Source organism: Xenopus laevis, chromosome 7L (assembly GCF_017654675.1).
Source record: "Xenopus laevis strain J_2021 chromosome 7L, Xenopus_laevis_v10.1, whole genome shotgun sequence".
NCBI classification, from domain to species: domain Eukaryota; kingdom Metazoa; phylum Chordata; class Amphibia; order Anura; family Pipidae; genus Xenopus; species Xenopus laevis.
In genome coordinates this window covers 82,446,533-82,470,999 of record NC_054383.1, presented here as the reverse complement: position 1 = coordinate 82,470,999, position 24,467 = coordinate 82,446,533, and the positions used below count along the sequence as shown (strand labels likewise).

The following is a 24,467-nucleotide window of genomic DNA, read 5'->3' as shown; positions in this document are numbered from 1 at the left end:
AGAGAGCGCTATCGCGCTCTCTGCACGTATCGTCGCGGACCGCCCCTGCCCTCTCCGGTGCTATAAAGGTTAGTGCCGGGAGGAGGGAAGGGGGCGGCGAAAGAAGGCCGCCTCAGGCAGCATTATACCAAGAATCGCCCCTGCCCTGAACTAGCCACACAGCGTGACGGAACCTCCACCAAATTTGACAGTAGGTAGCAGGTGTTTTTCTTGGAATGCGGTGTTTTTCGGTGTTGCTTTTTGAACATGTGAGTATGACTAGTGACCTGTGCAAATAGGCCCTAAGATTATTGATTATAAAATGTATTCTGTATCCAGAATCAATACTACGATGTTATCTTAAAGGAACAGGAACACCAAAAATAGTTTCTATAAATACTGTGTATTTATAACTTGTGTTGGAAAGACCTATACATTTCATGTCAACTTTTGTATATTTTTTCAACATAGTGATATTATTTATGGAGAAATCATTTGCACTAAGCTGAAATATGTAGTGCAAATGATGTTGCCATCAATAAAATCACTGATGGTGGTGGTGACTTCTCTACTTATTTGCTACTATTGGGAGACCTGGAGCATGCAGCCTGTTGAGAGGCAGTTTCTACTACAGATGACAAGGTATAAGGATTCATTCACTTCTTTAAACTTTTTATAAATTTAGAAATGTAAAAAAAAACACTGTACAAGCTTAGCTTATGTATTTCCATTTTGGAGTGTTTTTGGGCCCTTTTACCCATTCTCTTGTTGTGATTTTGACCTGGTGGTCCTTTCCAGGTCATAGATGTGCCAGCTAAGCAAAAGACGTGGTTTTGTTGGCATACAGTCAAAAATAAAATACTACCAGTTTACTGGGGTTAATGCAATTCCAAAGAGAAATACATAACTGGAGGTAAGTTACAAAGATCTGCATTATTGTAAATATAAAAAGGGGTGGTTCACCTTTGAGTTCCCTTTTAGTATGTTATAGAATGTCTAATTCTAAGCTACTTTCCAATTGGTTTTGATTATTTTTTTTTTTATAGTTTTTAAATTATTTGCCTTCTTTCCTGCTTTCAAATGAGGGTTACTGACAAAATGCTCTGTAGGGCTACAAATGTATTGTTAATGCTACTTTTTATTACCCATTTTGTATTCTGTCTCTCTACTATTCATATTTGTTTCTTATTCAAATCAATGCATGGTTGCTAGGTTCATTTGGACCCTAGCAACCAATGACTGCAAACTGGAGAGCTGCTGAATTAAAAGCTAAATAACTCAAACCACAAATAATAAAAAATGAAATCTAATTGCAAATTGTCTCAGAATATCACTCTCTACATCATACTAAAAGTTAATTAAGGTTAATAAGGTGAACACCCCCTTTAACCCCTGAAAGTTTCATTTTTCACCTTCTACAGCAGCTTGGGGGGGATGGGAGGTCGCCGACCCTGTAAACTGTTCTAAATTGATACTTTTAGTTGATGCATTTCTTTCGTTTGTCCCTGCTGAGCAGAATCCCTGGGTTTCATTAGAGGCAGCTGTTAGAATTGATACAATAGTTGCTAATACTCCACAGATGCTGCTGAGAAATATATCAACTAAATGTTGCAAAATTGTAACCGTTTGAGTCTGGCAGCTCAGTGATTCATGTGAAGACTCTAAACACCAGAGACCGGGACATTCAACTTTTAACTTAAATATAAACTAATTGAAAAAAAGTCCTTATATTCTGGGAAATAAGCTGAAAACAACTAAAAAAGTGTTGGAAGGTGAACAACCCTTTTAAGTCAAACTAAAAGTGCACACTGGCTTTATATATTATCCCCAGTCTTTATATGACCTGGCTTCAAATACAGCAGACAGATTTTATTTCATCTGACTCAGGAAGCCAACCCTTCAAAATATAAATTATTTCTTAGGTTATGAAGTCTTCACCTCTAATAATCATTGTGTTGTTTTCCTTGTGTTATCAGCTGTGTATCTTGCGTGTAGAAACTATATATCGCCTCTCAATGTTCTGTTTAAGCAGGGTCCCTATGCTACCTTAATGAGGGTAATAGTTACTAAAATAAAGCCTCCTAATTCATTCTAAACCATTTTTGTGTCAAAGGCAAGTTCACGGTTTAATTTTGATCCACTGAACCCTGCATTAATGGCTTGATCCTTCTAATCATCTGCAAGGAAGAGCACTCATGTAACTGCAACACTGTTTTTAATATTCATCATTAAATGATAAACTCTGGTTTACCAGGCAGAAAAAGATTTTGAGTGGGGTGCCTGGAACTATATGGTTTCACCACAGTAACTATAGATCTAATTCTCCGATCAATAATGTGAATATCAGTCCTAAAGGGGAAACCTCTGCTTGCAAATGCATGCAGCTTGTCAGGCAAAATGGGAGCTAGCGTTATTTGCATTATGATTGATAATACTGATAACTGGTGGTAGGAACCATACAGTGTTGGACTGTGACACCAGGGGCCCACCCAAAAACCTTTTACTAGGGGCCCACCAATTAATCTTAGACCAGAGGCCCACTCTTAGTACTATTATTCTTCCTTTCCTCACTCATCTATTCTCCTTTTCTTTACATACTATAATCTATTATTCCATCTATTTAGCCACCTTGTTCTCATAGAAATAGGGAATGGCCATGAAATAGGCCAAATGTTTAGCAGTATGAGGGACCACTGACACCTTGGCCCACCGGGACTTTTCCTGGTATCCCTGTGGGCCAGTCTGACACTGGAATCATATGTCTGGACTGTGAATTTAGATCATTACTCAATTTTTAGAAGTGGCTGATTAAAAAAGGTGGAGGAGTTTGTCTTTATGCAAACCCAAAATTAAAGCCGCTCTTTCTCTTGAAAGGATTGTACTTTAGTGTTCATACCTGCACCCTTGATACAGAGGAATTCGCCAGTGGTTGACCATTCAGGATTATGGTGATCTGATCTAATTGCTAGGGCACTAACAAATTACATTTTTATTGTTTTATTATGAAAAGGTAGGAAGTAGACAGACATATTTACGAAGAAATTCACTTATCTAAGCAAGCATAAAAATTTAAAAATAACTTCAGCATTACAGCAAACCCACTTTTTTATGCAATTATCTGCTTTGATCAGTATTATGCACTGACTATAGTATCCCTTTTAGGATTCCAGAATCTCACTTTTTTATGTACACCCAGGCCATTTTTTCACATCTATTCCACACTTACAATATAATTTGTAAATCTTCTTATAGATTTTTCATTTGCTTCATCATTAAAAAGGCACACCCTAGAAGCTGTACATGACTGTACCATTTTCAGAGTCAGTGGCACTACTCTTTCTATCAAAATGTAGTGGGACTGCTGATATCAGTGAACGGAAACAGCCAGCTTTGCGCAGGATTCGCAGGGCATCATTCCTGAACTTTACCCCCACAAATGCATAGAGGATAGGATTGAGACAACAGTGCACAGAACCCAGGAACTCTGTGACAGTGATTGCAAATGGAAGCTCCTTCCGGACTTTGCAGCTCTGCACCAGTCCCAGCTGTTCCAAAGTGTCAATAAACACTGTAACATTGTAGGGGGTCCAGCATAAGAGGAAGACTACAGTGATCAATATGGCCAGTCTTACCGCTTTTTTCTTCTCTAATCGCGGAGATCGACAAAGAGCAGTCACAATGTGAGCATAGCAGAATCCCATAATCATTAGTGGGACCAAGAAACCCACAATGTGATTGAGAAATCTTCCTGTCTGCCACCATCTACTGCTGGGGAAGTGGCTTTGGTGGTATGTACATGTTGTTACATTACCATTTTCCTGTATTTCCAAAACAAACAGATTTGGCATTGACAGTAGGAAACATAAGGCCCAAACCCCAAAGCAGGGGAGGTGAACAGCCACCAAACGTCGACTTCTAAAGGTATGGATGGCATGGATTATGGCTATGTAACGGTCCACACTGATGCACCCAAGGAGGAGGTTGCTGCAGAAAAAGTTGACACGACTGATGACTCCTACAAGCTTACAGAGAAATCTGCCAAACACCCAGCCTGCCACAGACTCTGTAATAGCAAATGGGAAAGTAACTAGCAAGAGAAGATCAGCCAAGGCAAGGTGAAGCAAGAAGTTCTCAGTAGTAGATCGACTGCGGCGAAACTTTATGAGGATAAGAAGCACAAGGCTGTTGCCCAGGAAACCCAAAATGAAAACCAGTGTATAAACCAGAGGGATAAAGACTCTCTGAAAGTGGACAAGTGTGCCAAGTGGTTCATCCTGGAAGGTTTCTGGGCAAACAAAGTCACTAGTATCATTCAAGCTCTCTTCATAGTTGCTTTCATTCAAATCCGGTATCTGTGGCATAAAAGAAAAGAAAAGAGATTAGCTTGTGAGGCATTGATTTTTTTCATCTGACCCAAACCATTACCAATATTTTCACAACAAGTATAGCAGGCAGGTTATATGATCAGGCTTCCACTTCTACTGAGAGTAGAGTCTCATTTGTCAAGATCCAGAACTACCTTCTACTACTTTGCTCCTTCCATGTGATTATTATATATATATATATTATTATATTCCATGTGATTATTATATATATATATTATTATATTCCATGTGATTATTATATATTTATTATTATATTCCATGTGATTATATATATATATATATATATATATATATATATATATTATTATATTCCATGTGATTATTATATTACATTTGTATTCATAGTTTTGTAAGAAGAAGGAACAGCTAGAACTTTGACATGGGCAGTCATAGTGGTGAATGTGCCTGAAACAAATGAGCAGAAGGCTGGACAATGCCCATCCCGGTGCATAGTAACATGATACACAGAACATAAACACAATATTGGCAAAATCAGGTCACAAGCAACATCTAAGATATTTATCAATGCACCCATCCTATGCCATCTACACTATTACAACTTGATTTTAACTGGCCTCCAAGGCTGGCTCAAGGGCAAGGCACAGAGTCAGTTGCTTTAGGCTCTTAATTTCTGAGGGACCCATCTGCATGAGCCTTTAAAATGTCAACCTCATAATACAGAAAGACCCTTCCATAGCACTTCTGATGGGCAGCCATTCTTTGATTGACGAAAATTGTCAAAATTTTATCTTTTGCCATTTTAACCAATCAGAGCACTGCTTACAACAGCCCCCTGTCAGAAATTCTAAGGAAAGATCAGGCCACAGGCATTTTTATTTCTACCCTCCTATCCTATTTTACTTTTTGCCACAGCAAAATGGATCTCCTGTGACCCACTTGCACCTCAATGATAGTAATAAGAAAAAAGTTATGCTTTAGTAAAATTTAGTGTGAAGAAAAAACAGATGTTAATTTTATGAGAGAATACATGAGTTTCACCTTGCCTTGCACATAGTTCCAAATATTAATAGTGAAGACTACTAGTAGCATTTAATTGTTGTGGATACAAAATACCCTGCAATAGACAATACTGTGAATTGCCACAGCTAAAACACACAAAGTGTCTTAGTAAAGCCAATTATCACTATTGTCTATCTTGTAGTTGTGACAAGTAGCTGCTACTAGGAGCTCTGGGTGTCTTCACCCTTAATATTTGGAACTAGTTCACTTTTCATGGTCATGGCACAGTCATGGAATCTAGGAGAAAGACATAGGAAAGATAGAGAAAGGAAGCTGGGAGTTGGTATGCCTGGGTAGAGATGCACATCTTACTCACCAATCAAGGACACGTGCCTTACAAACCAATGAGCTGTTTGTCATATGGTGCTGGCTGAATATTACTAATAAAACTGCTTGAATATCCAATCAGCTATACACAATAGATGTCTGTCCCATTTGATGGGTAGATAAAACAGGTAGGGTAAAATATAATCCTACTTAGAGTTTGTTGAGCTTATTGCCAATAAGGATGAACACATTTTTCACTTGGTATGGGCTCCAATGCATTTAGTTAAATTCTGCCATTTCTTGAACTTTTCCATGGTTTCACAAATTTTTTAGCAGGGGCAGTTTCACTCACCATTAATTGGCGACACTGTGCATTACAGATCATTTGCTGCATAGCACAGAACATGCAGTTCGATGTTTTGATTTCTAAGATTTGATTTTTTTAATACTTTAGTAGCAGCTTGTCTGCTTTTTTTTTCTAAATGCACACAGTAAGAGCACTTGTCTTGTGATTGAGGGAGGGGGAAAACCGAGGAATTGAGTAAAATCAAGAGACCGCTCGGCCTACTGACAGTAAATCATCTGTTGTGATCTTACTAGAGACTGCTCTATGGATTAATAATATTCTATAAATTGCGACAAGGTTACTGTAAATAATATATTTTATAATTTACAGGCCTGTTTTTTTTTGTTTTTTTTTATAGCCAGATACACACATCACCGTCCTGTTGATCTCTTCTGTAAACTCTCTCACATATAACTATTTTTTATAGCTGTAAATATTTGCAGTCAGAAAATATATTAAATGAATGGCACATGCGTACTATAAAAGGAAAAAATATATCCTGCAAATAAACACTACTAAGGAGGGCATGCATAATTATTTGGCTGAATGAGCAGATCATATACAGTTTGGCCACTAACACACAGTATTTTGCAGATCTCAAGATATTGTCCTATATGAGTCAACCATTCACATGTGCTTACTGAGAATCACAAACATCCAATCGAGTGAGGTTTGGCAATTTAGCTAAGAATAACAAATTCCCAATAATATTGCTCAGGTTATGGGCATCTTTCCCATACTCACTGTATTACTGCTTCAGTGGTTACCAAACAGCTGCTCTCACTTTGGAGACTGGAACAGTGACTGGATGGACCAAGCCTGAAGACTACTTAGGGTAAAGTGTTCATTTGCCTCCCTAGATACTTGCAGAAGCCCAATTTGAAGGTAAATTAGGATGTAAATTATGGAGACTTATTGACTGCACTGAAATAATTAATGGAAAGGTGTTTTTTATATAACTGTAACTGTGTTCTATGCAAATTGTAATAACTCACCCGGTGTGGCGGGGATGCCCGCGGCACCAACGGCGGGGACGCCCGCCACACCGATCCTCTCAGGCGCCAGTGCTGGTTCCTTAGGGCGCAAGCAAAAATTATAGGCGCTGGCGTAATGGCGTGAAAATTTAAATGTATAAAAGGACCATTCAGACTACAGCACTTTGCCCGTTATAGGAGTTTGTTCCTGGAGCTTTTGAGCATTGTGCTAACCTGTTATTTTGATTCTGATTCCTGTGTTGACCCCTGCCTGTCTATTTGACGATCCTGACTTCTGAATCCTGACCCTTGCCTGATATCTGACTTCGATTCTGCTTTAACTCTTCTGATTGACTTCGTTTGTACTCTGCCTGCCCCGACCGGCCTGTTCTGACTACGATTCTGCCTACGCCTTGTACCACGACCTTCTGCCCAAAGACTGTGCTTTACCATTGTGCCCCTCTGCTTGTCCAGAACCCCTCGCCTTGCACCTCTCGTTATAAGATCTGGCGGCATCTGAGTAGCGGAGGGCTCCTCCCGAGGCCAAAGGCGGCTGCTACAGGCAGAAGCACGAGCCGAGACCAGGGTGCTTGGCATCGGTTCTGGATTTAGGATGCCAACCGTGACACAAATGAGCCAAAAATGACTGAACATCTGTGCTGTATGTACTTGGGAACAGGACCGTAGATTAGAATGGGACTGCAAGTCTTGTTTGTGATTATTCTTTAAACTTAGGTTAATTTGGGTCTAAACAGTTACATTTCCTCTTTGTTCTTTTTAAAGATAATATGTAACATAACTCTGTAATTTGAAGCATGACAAGGCTGTATCTTCCCCCCACTAATACAACACTAACTGTATTAGTCAGCACTGTATAGGTGAAGGCGGCTGGTGGGAGGCATATTGGTGCATAATTCACAAATTCACAAGCAGCTGGAGCCTCCTACGCCTTGCTCCAGATTGAAAATATAGAGTGCAGTTTACCCTGAGGTGGGGGGGGGGAGAAAGAGAGTCAAGTGCTTGCTAAATCCTTGGATCCATTTTTACTATATGGTAACACCTTTGTTTAGTAAGGAAAATATGCAATATAATAGTGCAACTTAAAGGAACAGTAACACCAAAAAATTAAAGTGTTTTAAAGTAACAAAAATATAATGTACTGTTCCCTTGCACTAGAATGATTAGTGTGTTTGCTTTAGAAGCACTACTATACTTTAAATAAATAAGCTGCTGTGTTCCATGGGGGCAGCCATTCAAGGCTCAGGTTACATAGCAGATAACACATGCACACTATAGAATCCCATTGTATTCTATTACAGAGCATACCTGCGGTGTATCCTGTGCCCTTTATCCTATTTCAGTTTGAATGGCTGCCCCCATGGCTACACAGCAGCCTATTTATATAAATTATAGTAGTGTTTCTAATGCAAACACGTAACTTTAACCAATGAAGGGCAATAGTACATGATACTCTAATTACTTGAAAACGCTTTTATCTTTTGGTGTTCCTGTTCTTTTAAGCAGAAGAGAAAGATACCTGACCTGACTTTGGACTTATCTATTAACACTAGGCAATTTTGTGCCTGGGTAGTAACTACTGCAGTGGTGGAAATTTACTTAAAGTTAGTAAGGAGAGGATGGGTGGAAAAGTATGGAAACTAATTGGAATTGAAGATAATTATAGTGAAGATTTTACAGTGCTGGAGTGCAGTTTATGTGCATCAAGCAAGTAGTTGATGTCTGTTGGTTCCTGTGCTAGGAGTAATGTGGAAGACAATAGGGAAAGGTGATGGCTGCTGTAGCAAAGCACTGGGGCAGCAAAAGCATTTCCTCTCCCTCATTACTTTTGAGCAGTCTGTAAATACACATCTACTAATAACGTGAAATAATCTCTGTGCTTTTGGAATGGATAATAAGCCGTGGCCACATATGTCACCTAGATACCCATTGCTCCATTGCATGTAACTAACTTATTTTTTGTGATAATTTCATGGTCATTCCTTATTTCTTTATGGGCCTATGGTTTTCTGGTGGGAACCTGCTATCTCAGTCCAACACTGTGGTAAAGTATTCTGGGATTTATTGTGCAGAGACATTTGAATAAACTGTATCTGAACAACAGTGAATATATACTGTATCCCCTTTACAGAAATAGTGTTATGATTTCATATGATTTTAAGAATACGCAGCTTTTTTAACATGCAAACTATATTAATAAGATGCGCAAGTGCATATAGGGTATGTACATTCCCTGGTGTTACTGATTATTTAGTAAATGGGTGGGGGGGGATGAAAGAGAAAGTTATGACCTTGATTAAGTAGGAAAACCCCACTTTATAATTTCCACTCCCACACAGTGAAAATGTGGAGGTACAAGTGAAACCCCCCTGTCCTTTCTGTGTTTTACAGAGCATATATCCTTCCTCTGTGCAGGATCCTAACCGGTACTTTAACCTGATTTGCGTTTTGCAGACCCTTAAAGCACATCTTCCTCTTTCACTACTTGTAACTCTGCTTTCCCCCCAGTTTCACTGGCACTTACAGCATTGCTCCAGCACTGTAACATCTTCACAATAAATCTTCCATTATTTTCCACCCCTCCTCTCCTTACTAACACTAAGGGGCCCATTTAGTGAGGGTCTAAGTGAATTTTTTAATTCAAAAAATTAGAATTTTTCAGTAATTTTTGGGTACTTCTGCGTTAAATAGACGAAAATTCGATTTGAATTGAAAAAACGTCACAAATTCGACCATTCGAAAATCTAAGTACTGTCTCTTTAAAAAATGTCGCCACCTTAAACCTGCCAAATTGCTGTTTAGCCTATAGGGGAACCCCTAGAACCTCTCTGAGTCTTTGGCTAAGTTTTTAGAAGTTGAAGTTGTTTTTTTTTGTACGATCCTTCGAATCGTTCGATTCGAAGGATTAAATCATTCGATCGAACGATTTTTACTTTGCACAAAAACTGACGTTTTCGATCAAAAAGATACTTCGACTATCGAAGTATCAAATTCGATGGTCGAATTTCAAACTTTTTTAACTTCCAAACTCGACCCTTAGGGTAGGGGCACACGGCGCGATTTCGCCGCGATTCTGCGCTGGGCGAGTTGTCGCTGCGTTTTTTAAGCCGAAATAGCTTTGCTAACTTTGGCGATGGCGTCAATGCAAATCGCGGCGAAATCGCTGCGCTAATTCACACGCGGCGATTCTTTTTCTACTGTCGCCCGGAAACGCCCAGCGAGGCAACTTCAGACGACAATAGAAAATGAATCGCCGCGTGTGAATTAGCGCAGCGATTTCGCCGCGATTTGCATTGATGCCAGCGCCAAAGTTAGCAAAGCTATTTCGGCTTAAAAAACGCAGCGACAACTCGCTTAGCGCAGAATCGTGGCGAAATCGCGCCGTGTGCCCCTACCCTTAGTAAATGTGGCCCTCAGTAAATTTCCAGTAGTATAGTAGTTACTGCCCAGGTACAAATTTGCTCAGTGTTAATAGATAAGTCCAAAGTCAGGTCAGGTATCCTGCAGATCTTCCATACTTAACAAAGGTGTTACCATATAGTAAAAATGGATCCAAGGATTTAGCAAGCCCCCCCTCCCAGGGTTAGCTGCACTTTACATTTTCAATCTGGAGCAGGAGGCTCCATCTGCTTGTGAATTTGTGAAATCTTATGCACCAATGTGCCTCCCACTAGCTGCCCTTCACCAATGCAATGCTGATGAACACAGTCAGTGCTGTATTAGTGGGAGTGCCTGCCCTCTGTTTCGGGAGCAGCAGGAGGCGCCTTCTGATGCTGCTTTCACACTGGAGACCTGCAGAATTTTGCACAGATCCTAACAGTGTGCAAAATGCAAAACATGTGTAATTGTTACCTCTTCTGCACTTTGCTCACTGTGTTAAGCTTCAGAAATTACCCCAATGGTCTTAAGTTTGCTACTTGCCAATAATTCATAGTAGCATTTATTGTTATTATTTACTACATTTGGGCAAATATGAGACTTTTTTTTTACATTACCCCATAGAGTTCGAGTCAGGAAAAATATCTTTCTTTCCCTGCTACAGTCTTGCAGAACTCTGATACTACAGTTTGTTTCAGTGAGACAGAACTCTATTCTGTGGTATCTTTGGTAAAATATTACAGAGCAATAGCACACAGGTGATTGTGGGGAGTTTTGCCAGCAGAGTTTTTTGTTACCCTTTCCTTTCAAATTATATTTTACCCCTGCAGCCCATTCTTAAAGTTATAGCACTACCAAGGTCACTTAATTCTGTAATACCAGGGGTGAAACTACAGAGGAAGCAGACCCTGCGGCTGCAGAAAAAAGGGGGGGGGCAAGGGCTAAAAGGGCCCCATGAGACCACAATTCATATACAATTTCAATAAATATTGGAAAAACAGGTCCACCTCTAGACATTTTGGGGGCCTGAAAAATCATTTGCTGTGGGTCCCGTATAATCTAGTTATGCCACTGTGTAATACATTTCTATATAACTGCTCCTATTCTGTATCAGTTCTTCGAAATTACGCTCTTTAGCTCTTTAAAAAAATATTTTCCACCTGCCTGCCCCACACCCCAATAAAAATCTCTGCATATTACAGATCAGAGTATCATCTCTCCCATGATTAGAATTATTTTGCAAGTGTTTAATAAACGTTTAGCTATAAGTCTGGTTCAAATGACTGTATAAGAGTTTTTGAAACAAATGCATACATTTTATATAAAAAAAAAACCTGTTTGTGGACAAGTAAAGTGCCACAAGGTTTTTTGTATGGCTCTAGGGTGTGGCATTTAACATTGATTAACTGATATTATACAGAATGCAATTATTTAGTGCAGTCACAATGTCATTCAATGTTCTCTATACGCTATAGATATATAGTATGGTACATACCTATATATAATAAAATGCTGCTTCTGCTTCAATAAATAGATTTGAAAATACTAGACAGAACAACATAATCATCATGCATATAAAGACTTTTTTTGCTAAAACTAAAGTAATTCAAAGACAATCCCACTTAAATCTCATTTGTGCTAGTATATTTTTATTTCTATCTGCTAAAATCTGGAAGTTATTGCCACTGGTATTTATAAGAGTACCATATACATTATATATACTTACTAAGAAGTCTAAGAAATCAGATTCCTCTATATTGTTTAAAACAAACCCAGTAGACTCCATTCCTCCACTCCTAATAATCTCAGATCAAGCAGATAGTTCCACTCACGTGTAGGTTAGTGAATGTTTTGTCAGGGGAAATTTAGGTTAAAACATCTGAGTATTGTAGGCAAATTAGGCAGCGGGCTGCTACTGAACTGTGAGATAACATCTCTTTTGTGCTTTCCTTACCTCAATGATAAAAGAGTACTGCCTGGAAATATACATAGGCTGCAAACATGTAACGTATGAGTGATGCATTTAACAAGAAACATTCACTTTTGGGGCTGCAGAGAAAACAGAGAGTGTTGCAGTGAAAGTTGATGCAAAGGTTGGGAGATGGTGAAATGGGTGCTGATGGTGCATAAACTAAATGAGACAAATCAGAACTGTGAACCGTTGGTACAAAATGGTTGTTTCCCTTATTTTTAACATTTATTTATAATTAATATATAAATATGTTTCCAGTTAGCCTAATAGAAATGCCCTTAATAAACAATATTTATTAATCTATATTTATGCAGGGAAGTGCAAGAAACCCCCTTGAAAATTCAAAAAGCAAAGGACAAATGTCCTGTATAAATACGGACAATTGCAGTGTATAGACAGTGTCTACTATTTAAAGGGGTGGTTCACCTTTACGTTTTTTTTAGTGTGTTATAGAAAGGCCAATTATAATCAGCTTTTCAATTGGTCTTCGTTACTTATTTTATATAGTTTTTGAATAATTTGCCTTCTTCTTCTGACTCTTTCCAGCTTTCAAACGGGGTCGCTGACCCCCATCAAAAAATGCTCTGTAAGGCTAGAAATGTATTATTTTTGCTACTTTTAATAATCATCTTTCTATTGAAGTCTTCTCCTATTCATTTTTTTCCTATTCATTTTTTCAGTCTTTTATTCAGTTTATTACAAGGTTGAAATCTGGGACTTGAAGTCCTTCTGCTTTCCATACTGAATGGTGCACAGATTATATGAAAAGCAAAGAAACTTTAAGTCCCAGAATCCATCACTTTACAGTGGAACAAGGTGAGGGAGGGAGGTTGCATTACATTGTGTGTCTAAAGCTGATCTCTACACGTTCATATTTTATTTGTCATACGATGAACATTCAGATATCGATTGTACATTTTCATGCCACAATCTAAAACTAACATTCAGATATAAACTGTAGGATTAAAGTAGGAAAAATAACAAATCAGATGATGTTCTGGCTTCTGGCCATCTAACTGACAGACAACCAAATTTATGTCCCAGTGACCCATGGATATCATCAGGTAGGCAATATAGGTATGGGATCCTTTATCTGGAAACCTGTTATGCAGAATGCTCTGAATTACGGAAAGACTGTCTCCCATAGACTCCATTATAATAAATGAATCATTTTCAAAAATGATTTCCTTTTTCTCTGGAATAATAAAACAGTACCTTGTACTTGATGCAAACTAAGATATAATTAATCCTTATTGGAAGCCAAAACCAGCCTATTGAGTGTATTTAATGTTACATGATTTTCTAGTAGATTTAAGGTATGAAGAGCCAAATTACGGAAAGATCCATTACCCGGAAAACCTCAGGTCCCGAGCATTCTGGATAACAGGTCCCATACCTGTATTTGATACCAACTAATTCATTCTTATTGGAAGCAAAAGATCTTCATACTAACACTTCTTAATCCTCAGTAATAAAGCTATCATCCCTCCAATCTAAATTATTGCTTCCATATACTCATTAATGACAAGCTCCAGAGCAGTCTACTCTGCCCTTCTATCTGCACTTACATTTGTAAATTAGTTTTTTGGTACCTTAATCATTTGTCCCAGATGTTTTGGCTTGGGGACATATTTCAATACATAACTAATCATGACACATTTACCATAATGTTCAAATATCAGTGGAAAAAGTTCAAAGAATGTCCTTTATTACTTTTAAGTGAAGTCATCAATTATCTTTAATGAGGAAAGTCCAAAACGATATACTGTAATTGCAATACTGCAAGAAATTTCTGTAAAAGAAGTATTAACAGGACACAACCTTAAACAACTGTCACAAATATTAGGGGTGAAAATCAATAGGAGGTTGGTAATTCCAAACAGAATTTATGTTGCAAAATATATTCCGAGAGATTTATGCTCATTCATGTAGACTTTAATAACCTAGCCTACATAGGGCAGACCATTTCATGCAAAAATTTGCTATTAATGGTAAAAAAATTTTTTTAAACCTTTCAAATGATGTGTGAGGTTATTGACCAGGAATTATGGCATTGCAATATCCACATTTAAGGAACCGGGAACCAGGACCAGGGCCGCCATCAGGGGGTACTCCTGTACCGGGCCCGGGCCTTAAGTCCCAAACCGACAGCCGAAGGCCCGAAGCAGCGAAAAGAACCGAAACGATGAAAATAGCTGAAGTTGAAGTCCTGAAGCGTTGAAAAGACCCGAAGTCACGAAAATAGACAAAGTTGAAGTCCTGAAGTGGCGAAAAGATACAAAGTCATGAAAATAGCCGAAGTTGAAGTCCTGAAGCCACGAGTTCAATTCTACTGAACACCAATATGGGGTTTTTTAAAAAATATTTAATTTTGATCTTTATTTCTTCTTACATTGGGTGCTTTTGTTTGACATTCTACTATAACTTAAAATTTACCTCCTCTGTTTTGGGTCTTCCATTCTATGTGCTTTCTAAGACCTGCAAATTTTGGATCCTGTTTCCATAACGTTGTTTACTGCATGTCTCTGTATCCCAAAATCCTTTCATGGCTCTCTGTTAAAGCCAAAAAACACATTAAAGCCAAAAAACACATTAATTTTTCCAGTTCTTTTTCCATCTCCTGTTCTGATAATTGGTTCTGAGGAGTATGAGGTAAACTTTTAGGGGGTTATTTATCAAGGTCCGAATTTATCTCAGTTTTTCTAATATCCAACTCCGAGCAACTCCAAATTCCCGAATGGACCTTATTTATGAAGAAAAAAGCCAATAGGGTCAGGCAAAACTCCATTGTTCGGAGTTTTCTGAAAAAACTAAGATATCGGATATCGGTACGGACATCAGCGCAGACACTGGGTCCTTCCCCATTGACTTATACAGGACCTCAAGAGCTTTTAGATGTCGGGGTTTCGGATTCTGAGTTTTTAGACCATCGGACTTTAATAAATCTCGAAAAATTCATCTTTTTTTTTTTTTGCTCCGAAAACTACGAATTATTTGAGGTACAGATATTCTTGAGCTTTATAAATAACCCCCTTAGTATCTCTGTCATCAGAAAGGAAGAGAGATCATGCACTTCTTGTGAGGATGTTCATGCCATTCATCTGGTTCAATGCAGTTCAAAAGTTTTCAAAAGGCCAAGGTTTTGTTGAGTTTCCATAGGTAAATTATGAGTAATCCCTATCATTGATATTCAGGATAATTTTTAATTATTATTTAGCTATTTATTCAGCAGCAACCAGGGCAAAATCAGGCTCATCTCTAAAGGCCAAAGGAGCAAAATGTATAAAACCTATGTCTATGCCTAATGATTGGTGGACTTTTTCACAGCTCTTCTAAAAATAATAACTAGCTACTTTAGAGTAATTTGTGAGTTTTGTCAAAAAAAAGTCAAAAGGTGACAATATTTTTGACCACAACTATACAGGGAAGGAAAAAAAATAGTTTTTGCCTTGGGCCATTAACCTTTTACTTCTTATAAAGACACAACCAGTATTTTATTACCTTATGTCTGTAGAAATAAGTCAAATCAACTGGACTTGCTGTGTTTTTTTTTTCCTGTTATTCTGAGTTGAGAAAGCCAGCTGTATGACTGGTGAAACGTCTTCAAGGGAAAAAAACACAGCAAGTCCAGTTGAGTTAACTTATTTCTACAAGAAGAGAATCTTCACAAACTTATAACCTTATGCTTTCCATTTTGTAGCCCAAACCCATAGCCCTACCCTTGCAAAAATGTGATTGGGGTTACAGCCTTTTTGTCTTTTGTTTTCAAATTCGTTTCAAAAGCACTAAATCTCACCCCTAAAAAATGTTAATTAAAAAAAAGGAAGATTAAATTAAAAAGTCTTTTGTGTTACCTGAGATAATTATTAAAGGGATTCTGTCATGGTTTTTATGATGTAGTTTTTATTTCTAAATTATACTGTTTACACGGCAAATAATTCACATTACCATATAAAATGTAATTCCTGAACCAGCAAGTGTATTTTTTTAAAGTTATTATATTGGTGTGTAGGCAGCCATCTCAGGTCATTTTGCCTGGTCATGTGCTTTCAGAAAGAGCCAGCACTTTAGGATGGAACTGCTTTCTGGCAGGCTGTAGTTTCTTCTACTTAATCTAACTGAATGTGTCGCAGTGGGACCTGGATTTTGCTATTGAGTGCTGTTCTTAGATCTACCAGGCAACTATCTTGTGTTAAGGAGCTGTTATCTGGTTACCTTCCCATTGTTCTGCTGATGGGCTGCTTGGTGGGAAAGGGAGGGGGTTGATATCACTTCAACTTGCAGTACAGCATTAAAGAGTGACTGAAGTTTATCAGAGCACAAGTCACATGCCTGGGGGGTACCTGGAAAACTTACAAAATTAAATATAACAAAATCCGTTTGCTCTTTTGAGAAACAGATTTTAGTGCAGAATTCTGCTGGAGCAGCACTATTAACTGATGCGTTTTGAAGAAAAGATTTTTTTTTCCCATGACCGTATCCCTTTAAGCACAGATGGCAATTTAGGAATACCAGCCTGATGTACCAGTACAAAAAATAGTTGCAAAGCCCAATTTATGTTGTTTTTTTGGGTTCATAGGACAGGTATGAGATCCATTATCTGGAAACCCATTATCCATAAAGCTCCAAATTACAGACTACATTTTATCCAAATAATCCAAATTTTTAAAAAGTGTTTCCTTTTTCTCTATAATCATAAAACAGTACCTTGTCGGCCCCCCCTTCGGGCCCCCTTTCTTGATCCAAACTAAGATATAATTAATCCTTATTGGAAGCAAAACAGCCTATTGGGTTTATTTAATGTTTACTTGAGTTTCTAGTAGACTTAAGGTATTGTAAGCGTACCTGGTGGGCTAGTGGGGCTGCGGGGATGCTCCCGGCACTCACTGTTCCTGGCGCCTTCTGCTTCTCTTCACCACTCCTGAATTGCTGCTTCTGGGCTCGTATGGCGATTGGCTAATTTCCACTTTCTTCGGTGCGCTGCGTGACATCATTGAGGTTGGCATGAAATTCAAATATTTAAAGGAGCAAATGTCCTATTCCCCAATGTAAAGGTCTATTCCTATAGGCGGAGGTCGGTACAGGCAGCAGAATGGCAAGTTCAGTGACAGTCAAGGGTCAGGAACGAAATCAGACTTAGAGAATACACCCAGGAACTATAGGAATAGACCTTTACGTTGGGCAACAGGAATAGGATATTTGCACCTTTAAATGTTTGAATTTCGCGCCAAATGACTACATCGAGGCGCACCGAAGAAAGCAGATATTAGCGAGCACCACGCAAGCCTGGAAGTGGCAATTCAGGAGCGTGAAGAGAAGAAGAAGGCGGGTCGTCCCTGCAGTGAGCACAGCAGGTGTCCCCGTTGTCCCACTAGGCCACCATGTACTCTTACAGGTATGAAGATCCAAATTATGGAAAGATTATTTTATCTGGAAAACTCCGGGTCCCAAGCATTCTGGATAACAGGCCCCATATCTATTCATGTAAAAACTAGAGGGTACTAACTTACCAAAAGTTCCCATGTATTATAAGGTGACTAAATCAAGGTGTAAGTTATATTAAGGCAGTGATCCTGTACCAGTACCTCGTGAGCAACATGTTGCTCTCCAACCCTTTGGATGTTGCTCCCAGTGGCCTCTAAGCAGCTGCTTATTTTTGAATTCCAGGCTTGGAGGCAAGTTTTGGTTTCATAAAAACCAGGTGCACTGCCAAACAGAGCCTCAATGTAGGTTGACAATCCACACAGGGGCTACCAAATGGCCAATCACAGACCTTATTTGGCACCCCAAGAACATTTTTCATGCTTGTGTTGCTCCCCAACTCCTTTTACTTCGGAATGTTGTTCACTGGTTCAAAAGGTTGGGGATTCCTACATTAAGGTAAGGGTAATCGGTTTGTCATGGAATGTAACTTTTATAGACTTTACTCTAAATAAAAATATAAATTAAACATATTGACATATCAACACCTACAGCACTATTTCATTTCTGAGCAGAGGATTTCCAGTTATTATGTTCCAACTGGTAAAAATTTTGCTCATGCAAACATGAAGTGCCAATGTGCAGGCACAATAATACTTAAAGAGTAATAAAATATGAAAGAAGAGTCAAAGAGCAGTACTTTTTAAGTACAACCCTTTATTGGGTAAATTCACAACATGTTTTGAGACTGAAATCCTTTGATCAAGATCCCGAAACATGTTGTGAATTTTCCAAATAAAGGTTTGCAGTTAAAAAGCACTGCTCTTTAACTTTGCTTTCACACTTTTTTACTCTTCGGGGGAATAGAGGAGTAGTATAACACCTGGGAAAGTGTCCACATTTTCTACATCAAAGTAACTCTCTTCCTGGATGTGCATGATAGCTCTTTTATCTAGTTATTGTTGTTTTGCAATATATGAGTATGAAGTACAGGGTTTATGCAAATTATCTGTTTTTGCTAGTTTTTGTTCCTCCTGAGCATGACTGCATCTTGCTGGTGTGCTAGACGGATGTGGGGGAACGGAAGCATCTACCTACTTTGGAAAGTCTTTTGTTTCTGCACTTAAATATATACTAGCAAATGTTCTGCCCTTTGGGCAATTGTGGATTCTGCTTGTCTGACAGTTTAACTAAGGGTGGCTAACATTGATGTAATTTATAACATTTTATTCCCAATTGGAATGGTTTAGAGGAGATTCATTCCATATTTGTCTCATGTCTCCTTTTTATTATTCCTCCAGCAGCTGTCACACCCAAAAAAAATAGAAAGAGGCCAACTTAACGTATTCCAAGCCATTATAATGTCCTCACTCCACCCCTTCTAATACACCTGATGCATAACCTTATATTACATATTTCAAAAAGTATTTATAAGCAAAAACATGATACTGTATAATTGATTGGTTTTATCACGTACATAAAACTTTGGTTAAACTAGAACAATGCTAGTTATATATCTCACTTGCAGCACTACTGTAGGCAGGGCTGCCATCAGGGGAGCACAGGGGTTATGAGTGTACCAGGCCCGGTTCTGAAGGGGGGCCCGACAGTGCTGAACTTTTAAAAGAAATGTGAATAAGAAACGGATCCGCACACACACTGATTAATGCAGTCGGGGAATATCCCCTTTTATTCAGCCACCAAACATCAACGTTTCGGGGGGAACACCCACCCACAAAATTCTATTACAGATAAACATGTTTTTATAGAGTCACATAATTGCCTCATATTTTACATGGATAACCAACCAATCAGTAATGTGACTATTCAGCTTATCAGACTTTCATGGAAACAGGGTCAAAGATATAGGCTCCCTTTTCCCGTTCATGTATCCTGTTCTTTTTGACTCGGTCTGAACTGAGATTCAAAATAGGCCCCAGCATTTCAAGTACACAGAGGCCCAATCAGTAAAGCCCCAATAAATAAAATAAATAGCCCAATAACCAGTGACTGTCTTTGGCATCTTACAGCAGCCCCTTTGGCATTTTCCAGAACCCACAGATTGCCAGTCTGGGCCTATAATGATTTATAGGCTGGGCATGATTTGTGAGTGCATTACCACTGGCTCACTGCTTCTTTCCCCCCTTACACTCTTAGCAAACTACTGGTTAGAAAACCACAGTATCATGGTTCAGCAATTGTGTTTTCCTTTTCTGCAATTTGCCTCTCATTTCCAAGTCTATTAATACTTAAAATCTAAGTACTAAAATACTTTTGGAGAGGTAGCTTTTGAAGGTGCTGTCCAACTATATACAGTAGAACCCCCAGGTAAGGAGTCTTACTTTGAGATACATTATTTACTGTGTTAATAACAAGGGTTAAACATTGAAGTGTTAATGTTACACTATGGGGGGTATGTGCAAAACTCTCTGTCAGTCACATAAAATGTATAAAAATAGTACATGTGTTAGAAATGTAATCATGCTATATATTTACAAAAGCTTTAGTTTGTCACTGTTATAATCCAATAGTAACACTTTATTGGAGGAGTAAGGATAACAAAGAGTGCAATTAAAGTGCATACAGAGGAAAAAGAGTGGGTGGTATACAGTGTCGGACTGGGACACCAGGGGCCCACCATAAAACCTTAGACCAGGGCCTACTCTCAGTACTATTATTCTTCATCTACTCAATCAACCTCTATTCTCCTAGTCTGTTTTCTTTACTTACTATAATCAATTATTCCAACTATTTACCGTATATACTCGTGTATAAGCCGACCCGTGTATAAGTCGAGGTACTTAATTTACCTAAGAAAACTGGAAAAATGTATTGACTCGTGTATAAGCCTAGGGGCCCCATGTCAGATTTCAAAATGTGAATGTGTAAATGTGTAATCATGTTTTATGGCATAGAAATCTATCTAAAACTATTTAAAAGAGCCTCACCATAATTCCATCAGCAGGAACATGACACTGCAAAAATATGCTTACCCTGAGAAGGATCAGGGTGGGCTTACCCTGAGAAGGATCAGGGTGGGCCAGGACACAGTTCTCTAGCACAGACGCATAGTGATGCCACTGCTGATCCGACGGGGTGAAAACATCAAAATCCCTCATAAAATGGCTGGAGAAATGTTCCCCTTTACACCCAGCACCCTGCGAGCCCTGCAGAGACAGAGGGAGCTCTGTCTTGTCCCGCAGAGCTTTGACTTCCAGCCCAGCAGTGCGACCCCCTGTGACCCGGCCCCAGCAGGACTGTCTGTGACTGACTGTCACGATCGCTGCCCGGAGCAGGTCCAGGAGCTCCGGGCGGCGCGTCCTTCCCTGCCGGCGTTCGCTCCCAAAATGGCGGCGCCCATAGTCACAGACAGTCCTGCTGGGGCCGCGGAAGGAGCGTATCTACGTATGACCCGCGTATAAGCCGAGGTTGAGTTTTTCAGCACATTTTGGGTGCTGAAAAACTCGGCTTATACGCGAGTATATACGGTAGCCTCTTTGTTCTCATAGAAAGAGGGAATGACCATGAAATAGGCCAAAAGTTTAGCAGCATGAGGGCCCCCTGACACCTGGGCCTACCGGGAGTTTTCCTGGTATCCCGGTGGGCCAGTCCGACACTGGTGGTATATGTAACATAACCTACTAATATGAAATGCTCAAGTTCATTACCTATATGTAAGAGGGATTGCCAGTGTCCGGGTAGTACATCTGTTTATATTGCAGAGGTGAGCATGCTAGCGCACCAAGTCTCCGTTATCGACCCCAATGGGTACCGTTGCTAGGCACCACCCCCACAGCAACCAAGATCTCCAGATAGACTGCACATTCGCTGTCCTAAATAATACATACCAACATACTGTCGGATTTTCTAGTGGACAGTTTTAGCAAAGGAGAACAGTGCATAGCAGGATAGCCAGAACTGTAAGTGACCAGCCCATAGCTGGCTAGTATATAAAAAGTACCACCTGGATGTACTCAATGGCCAGGTTTAGGTTGGCCCATCAAACGTATATACCCCTTCCAAGATGGCTGCCAAATGGTTGATTGCAACACACGACTGAAGGTATTGCAGCAAAGGGATAAGGGAGAAGCAGAGACAGAAGGAAGAAAAATTGCAACGTCACAGAAGTTAGCATCAAAATCAATAAAGAATATAAGGCAGCAACTGACTATTATACATATATAAAAATGTATAAAAACTTATATTGTCTATTAAGAGATTGATTTTTTTGCACTGGGGTGAATTTGCAAGTCCATAGCTATATATAGTCTCAGAAACGTTAAACCTTGTGAAGAGGTAGTATTACATAAAGTAACCAATGCGTAGGGTCTCGGCCCCTAGGGAATACAGTGTCCAGGTAATAGATCCACCGGGATTCCCGCTGTAGCAGTGCCATGTCCTCATCACCTCCCCTATGCAGGGGGGAAGTCAATTGCAATGCATTTAAAGGTTGGCAAAGAATGTTTCTTTAATAATAAATGTCTTGCCACAGGTTGTTTGGCTTTACCTTCCTTAAGGGCCTTGCTTATAGAGGACCTGTGGTTCCTAATGTGCTCCTTAAAGTGATACTGACTCTAACAATTTTATTTCAAAATATTAATCTACATGAAAAGTTACTTATAGGTCATGTTGATCGTTTTTCACTGATAGTTCTGCTTTTGTAAGTAATTGTTACTTGAAGTTCCTAAACCTGACTGTTTTGTCAACCTGACTGTCCCTTCTCAACTTGTCAGTTAGAGTTTCTTATGCAGACAGACTTCTGCTGCACAAATATGGCAGCCCCCTCACAGGGAATAGATATTAAAAAAGTTTATTTTCTGGTGTCAGTACATGCAGAGATCTTATCATTAGTCGACAGAAATCTTCTAACCTGTCTGATCGACGAAATGCCGATCACCTTGACACGAAAAGTGTCGGGACGATCCACACACAGTCCGAGAATCGCACAAAAACAAAGATTTGTACAACTTCATCTTTGCATCTATGGCCGTCTTTAATCTTATATCTTTTTCCAATGTGTTGATGAGGAATGTCCAAGTCCACCAATGAACATCTGCATATGACGCAGTTGGGACATCTGTAACATCCTGGTTTGTGTTGGGAGGAGAGCCAGTTATCTTTTCTGGTAGAACCATAAAATATAACAACTGGCTCTCCTCCCAACGCAAACCAGCAGTATGCTAGTATAGAATATTTAGGACAGCGAATGTGTGGTTGCTATGGAGGCGGGGCATAGAAATGGTATCCATTGGGGTAGACCATGGAGGTTTGGTGCACTAGCAAAAAAAGTTTACATTTTTTCCAAGTCCCAAAAAACGCTGGCATCTTTTACTTTTTTAAGGGTGATAGGCTGAAAAAGATCGTAAATTTTTTTGGGGGTACCCTCCTTCCCCCCTACATTTCCTAACATATGGCACCTAAACTAGAGTGGGCACATGTATAGGGCAAAATAACAACTCTATTTTATTTTATGAAGCTTTCCCAGGCTTTTGTAGTGTAATGTATTTGTTGCTACATATACGTCCATTGTACTTTAACTTGGCGCTGTATGCAAATTAGTCATCGCTAGCGTAATTTCGCTTTACTTGACAAATAACGCTAGCGTTATTTCGCTACCTTTCGCATCCCTCAGTGCAACTTCGGATTTTAGTGAATTAGCGGCGCCCGGTGAAACTTCGCCTGCCGAAGTGCGGCGAATGATGCGCTAGCGCCACTCTGCAGGTTAGTGAATTTGCCCCATGGTTGGATGCTAAATAGTCCTGTTGGGTTTATATAATGTTTAAATGATTTTTTAGCAGACTTATAGTATGGAGATAAACCAGGGCCGGAACTAGGGGTATAGGCAGAAGAGGCACGTGCCTAAGGTGCAAAGGTGGAGGGACGCCAGGCACGTACCTTTTCCGACGCCTACCCCTAGTTCCAGAAATGTGCACGTCCTCTGTGCACGTTGTCTTCCGTGCATGCGCATTTGCATGTCATCGGCGCATACGCATTCGCGCGTCATCAGCGCATGTGCTCTTCCCTACAGCAGGTGGTAGGGAAGAGCACTTCTTTCTTTCTTACTTTTCATCCTGTGCCAAAAACATTGAGTCATACTGATTATGCTGATTCACTTACTGATTCACGTTGTCTTCCGTGCTTGCGCATTCGCATGTCATCGGCGCATACGCATTCGCGCGTCATCAGCGAATGTGCTCTTCCCTACGGCGGGTGGTGACATAGTCGGCCAGGTTGCCTGAGGCGCCCGGCCGACTTGTCCCGGCAGTGCCGGCACTGAGATAAACATTATGGAAAGATCTCTTATCTGGAAACCCCAGGTTCCTAGCATTCTGGATAACAGGTCTCATACCTGTATATGCAGCACACTCCAAAATGCGGGGCTCCTGTGCCTGGCAGTAAGCAGTGTGAAGCAGGTTTCTGTGGCAGCAAAACATAATTCCCTGGTAACTTTAAGGGGCAGATTCATTAAGGGTCGAATTTCGAAGTTAAAAATACTTCGAAATTCGACCCTTGAATTGAAATCCTTCGACTTCGAATATCGAAGTCGAAGGATTTAGCGCTAATCCTGCGATCGATCGATCGAAGGATTTTTCGTTCGATCGAACGATTAAATCCTTCGAATCGAACGATTTTAATCCAACGATCGAAGGAAAATCCTTCGATCAAAAAAAGGTTAGCAAACCTATGGGGACCTTCCCCATAGGATA

General features: G+C 39.6%; 1 protein-coding gene across 1 annotated transcript; it reads right to left on the bottom strand.

Moving 5' to 3' along the window:
* Window positions 1-3,245: 3,245 nt before the first annotated feature.
* On the bottom strand, window positions 3,246-12,163 carry cxcr5.L (C-X-C motif chemokine receptor 5 L homeolog). Its single transcript, NM_001280587.1, has 2 exons — window positions 12,094-12,163; window positions 3,246-4,331 (listed from the first exon to the last, which is right to left on the bottom strand). Exons 1-2 carry the CDS (start codon window positions 12,151-12,153, stop codon window positions 3,267-3,269), a joined length of 1,125 nt encoding a protein of 374 aa, NP_001267516.1. The 5' UTR covers window positions 12,154-12,163; the 3' UTR covers window positions 3,246-3,266.
* Between the last annotated feature and the right edge of the window lie 12,304 nt (window positions 12,164-24,467).

Coding starts and splice junctions, on each gene's coding strand:
- cxcr5.L (NM_001280587.1), bottom strand. CDS start 12,153: ATGGAGTCTACTGGGTTTGTTTTAAACAATATAGAGGAATCTGATTTC. Junction 4,332..12,093: donor CTGATTTCTTAGACTTCTTA/GTAAGTATATAT, acceptor TTTATGCCACAG/ATACCGGATTTGAATGAAAG.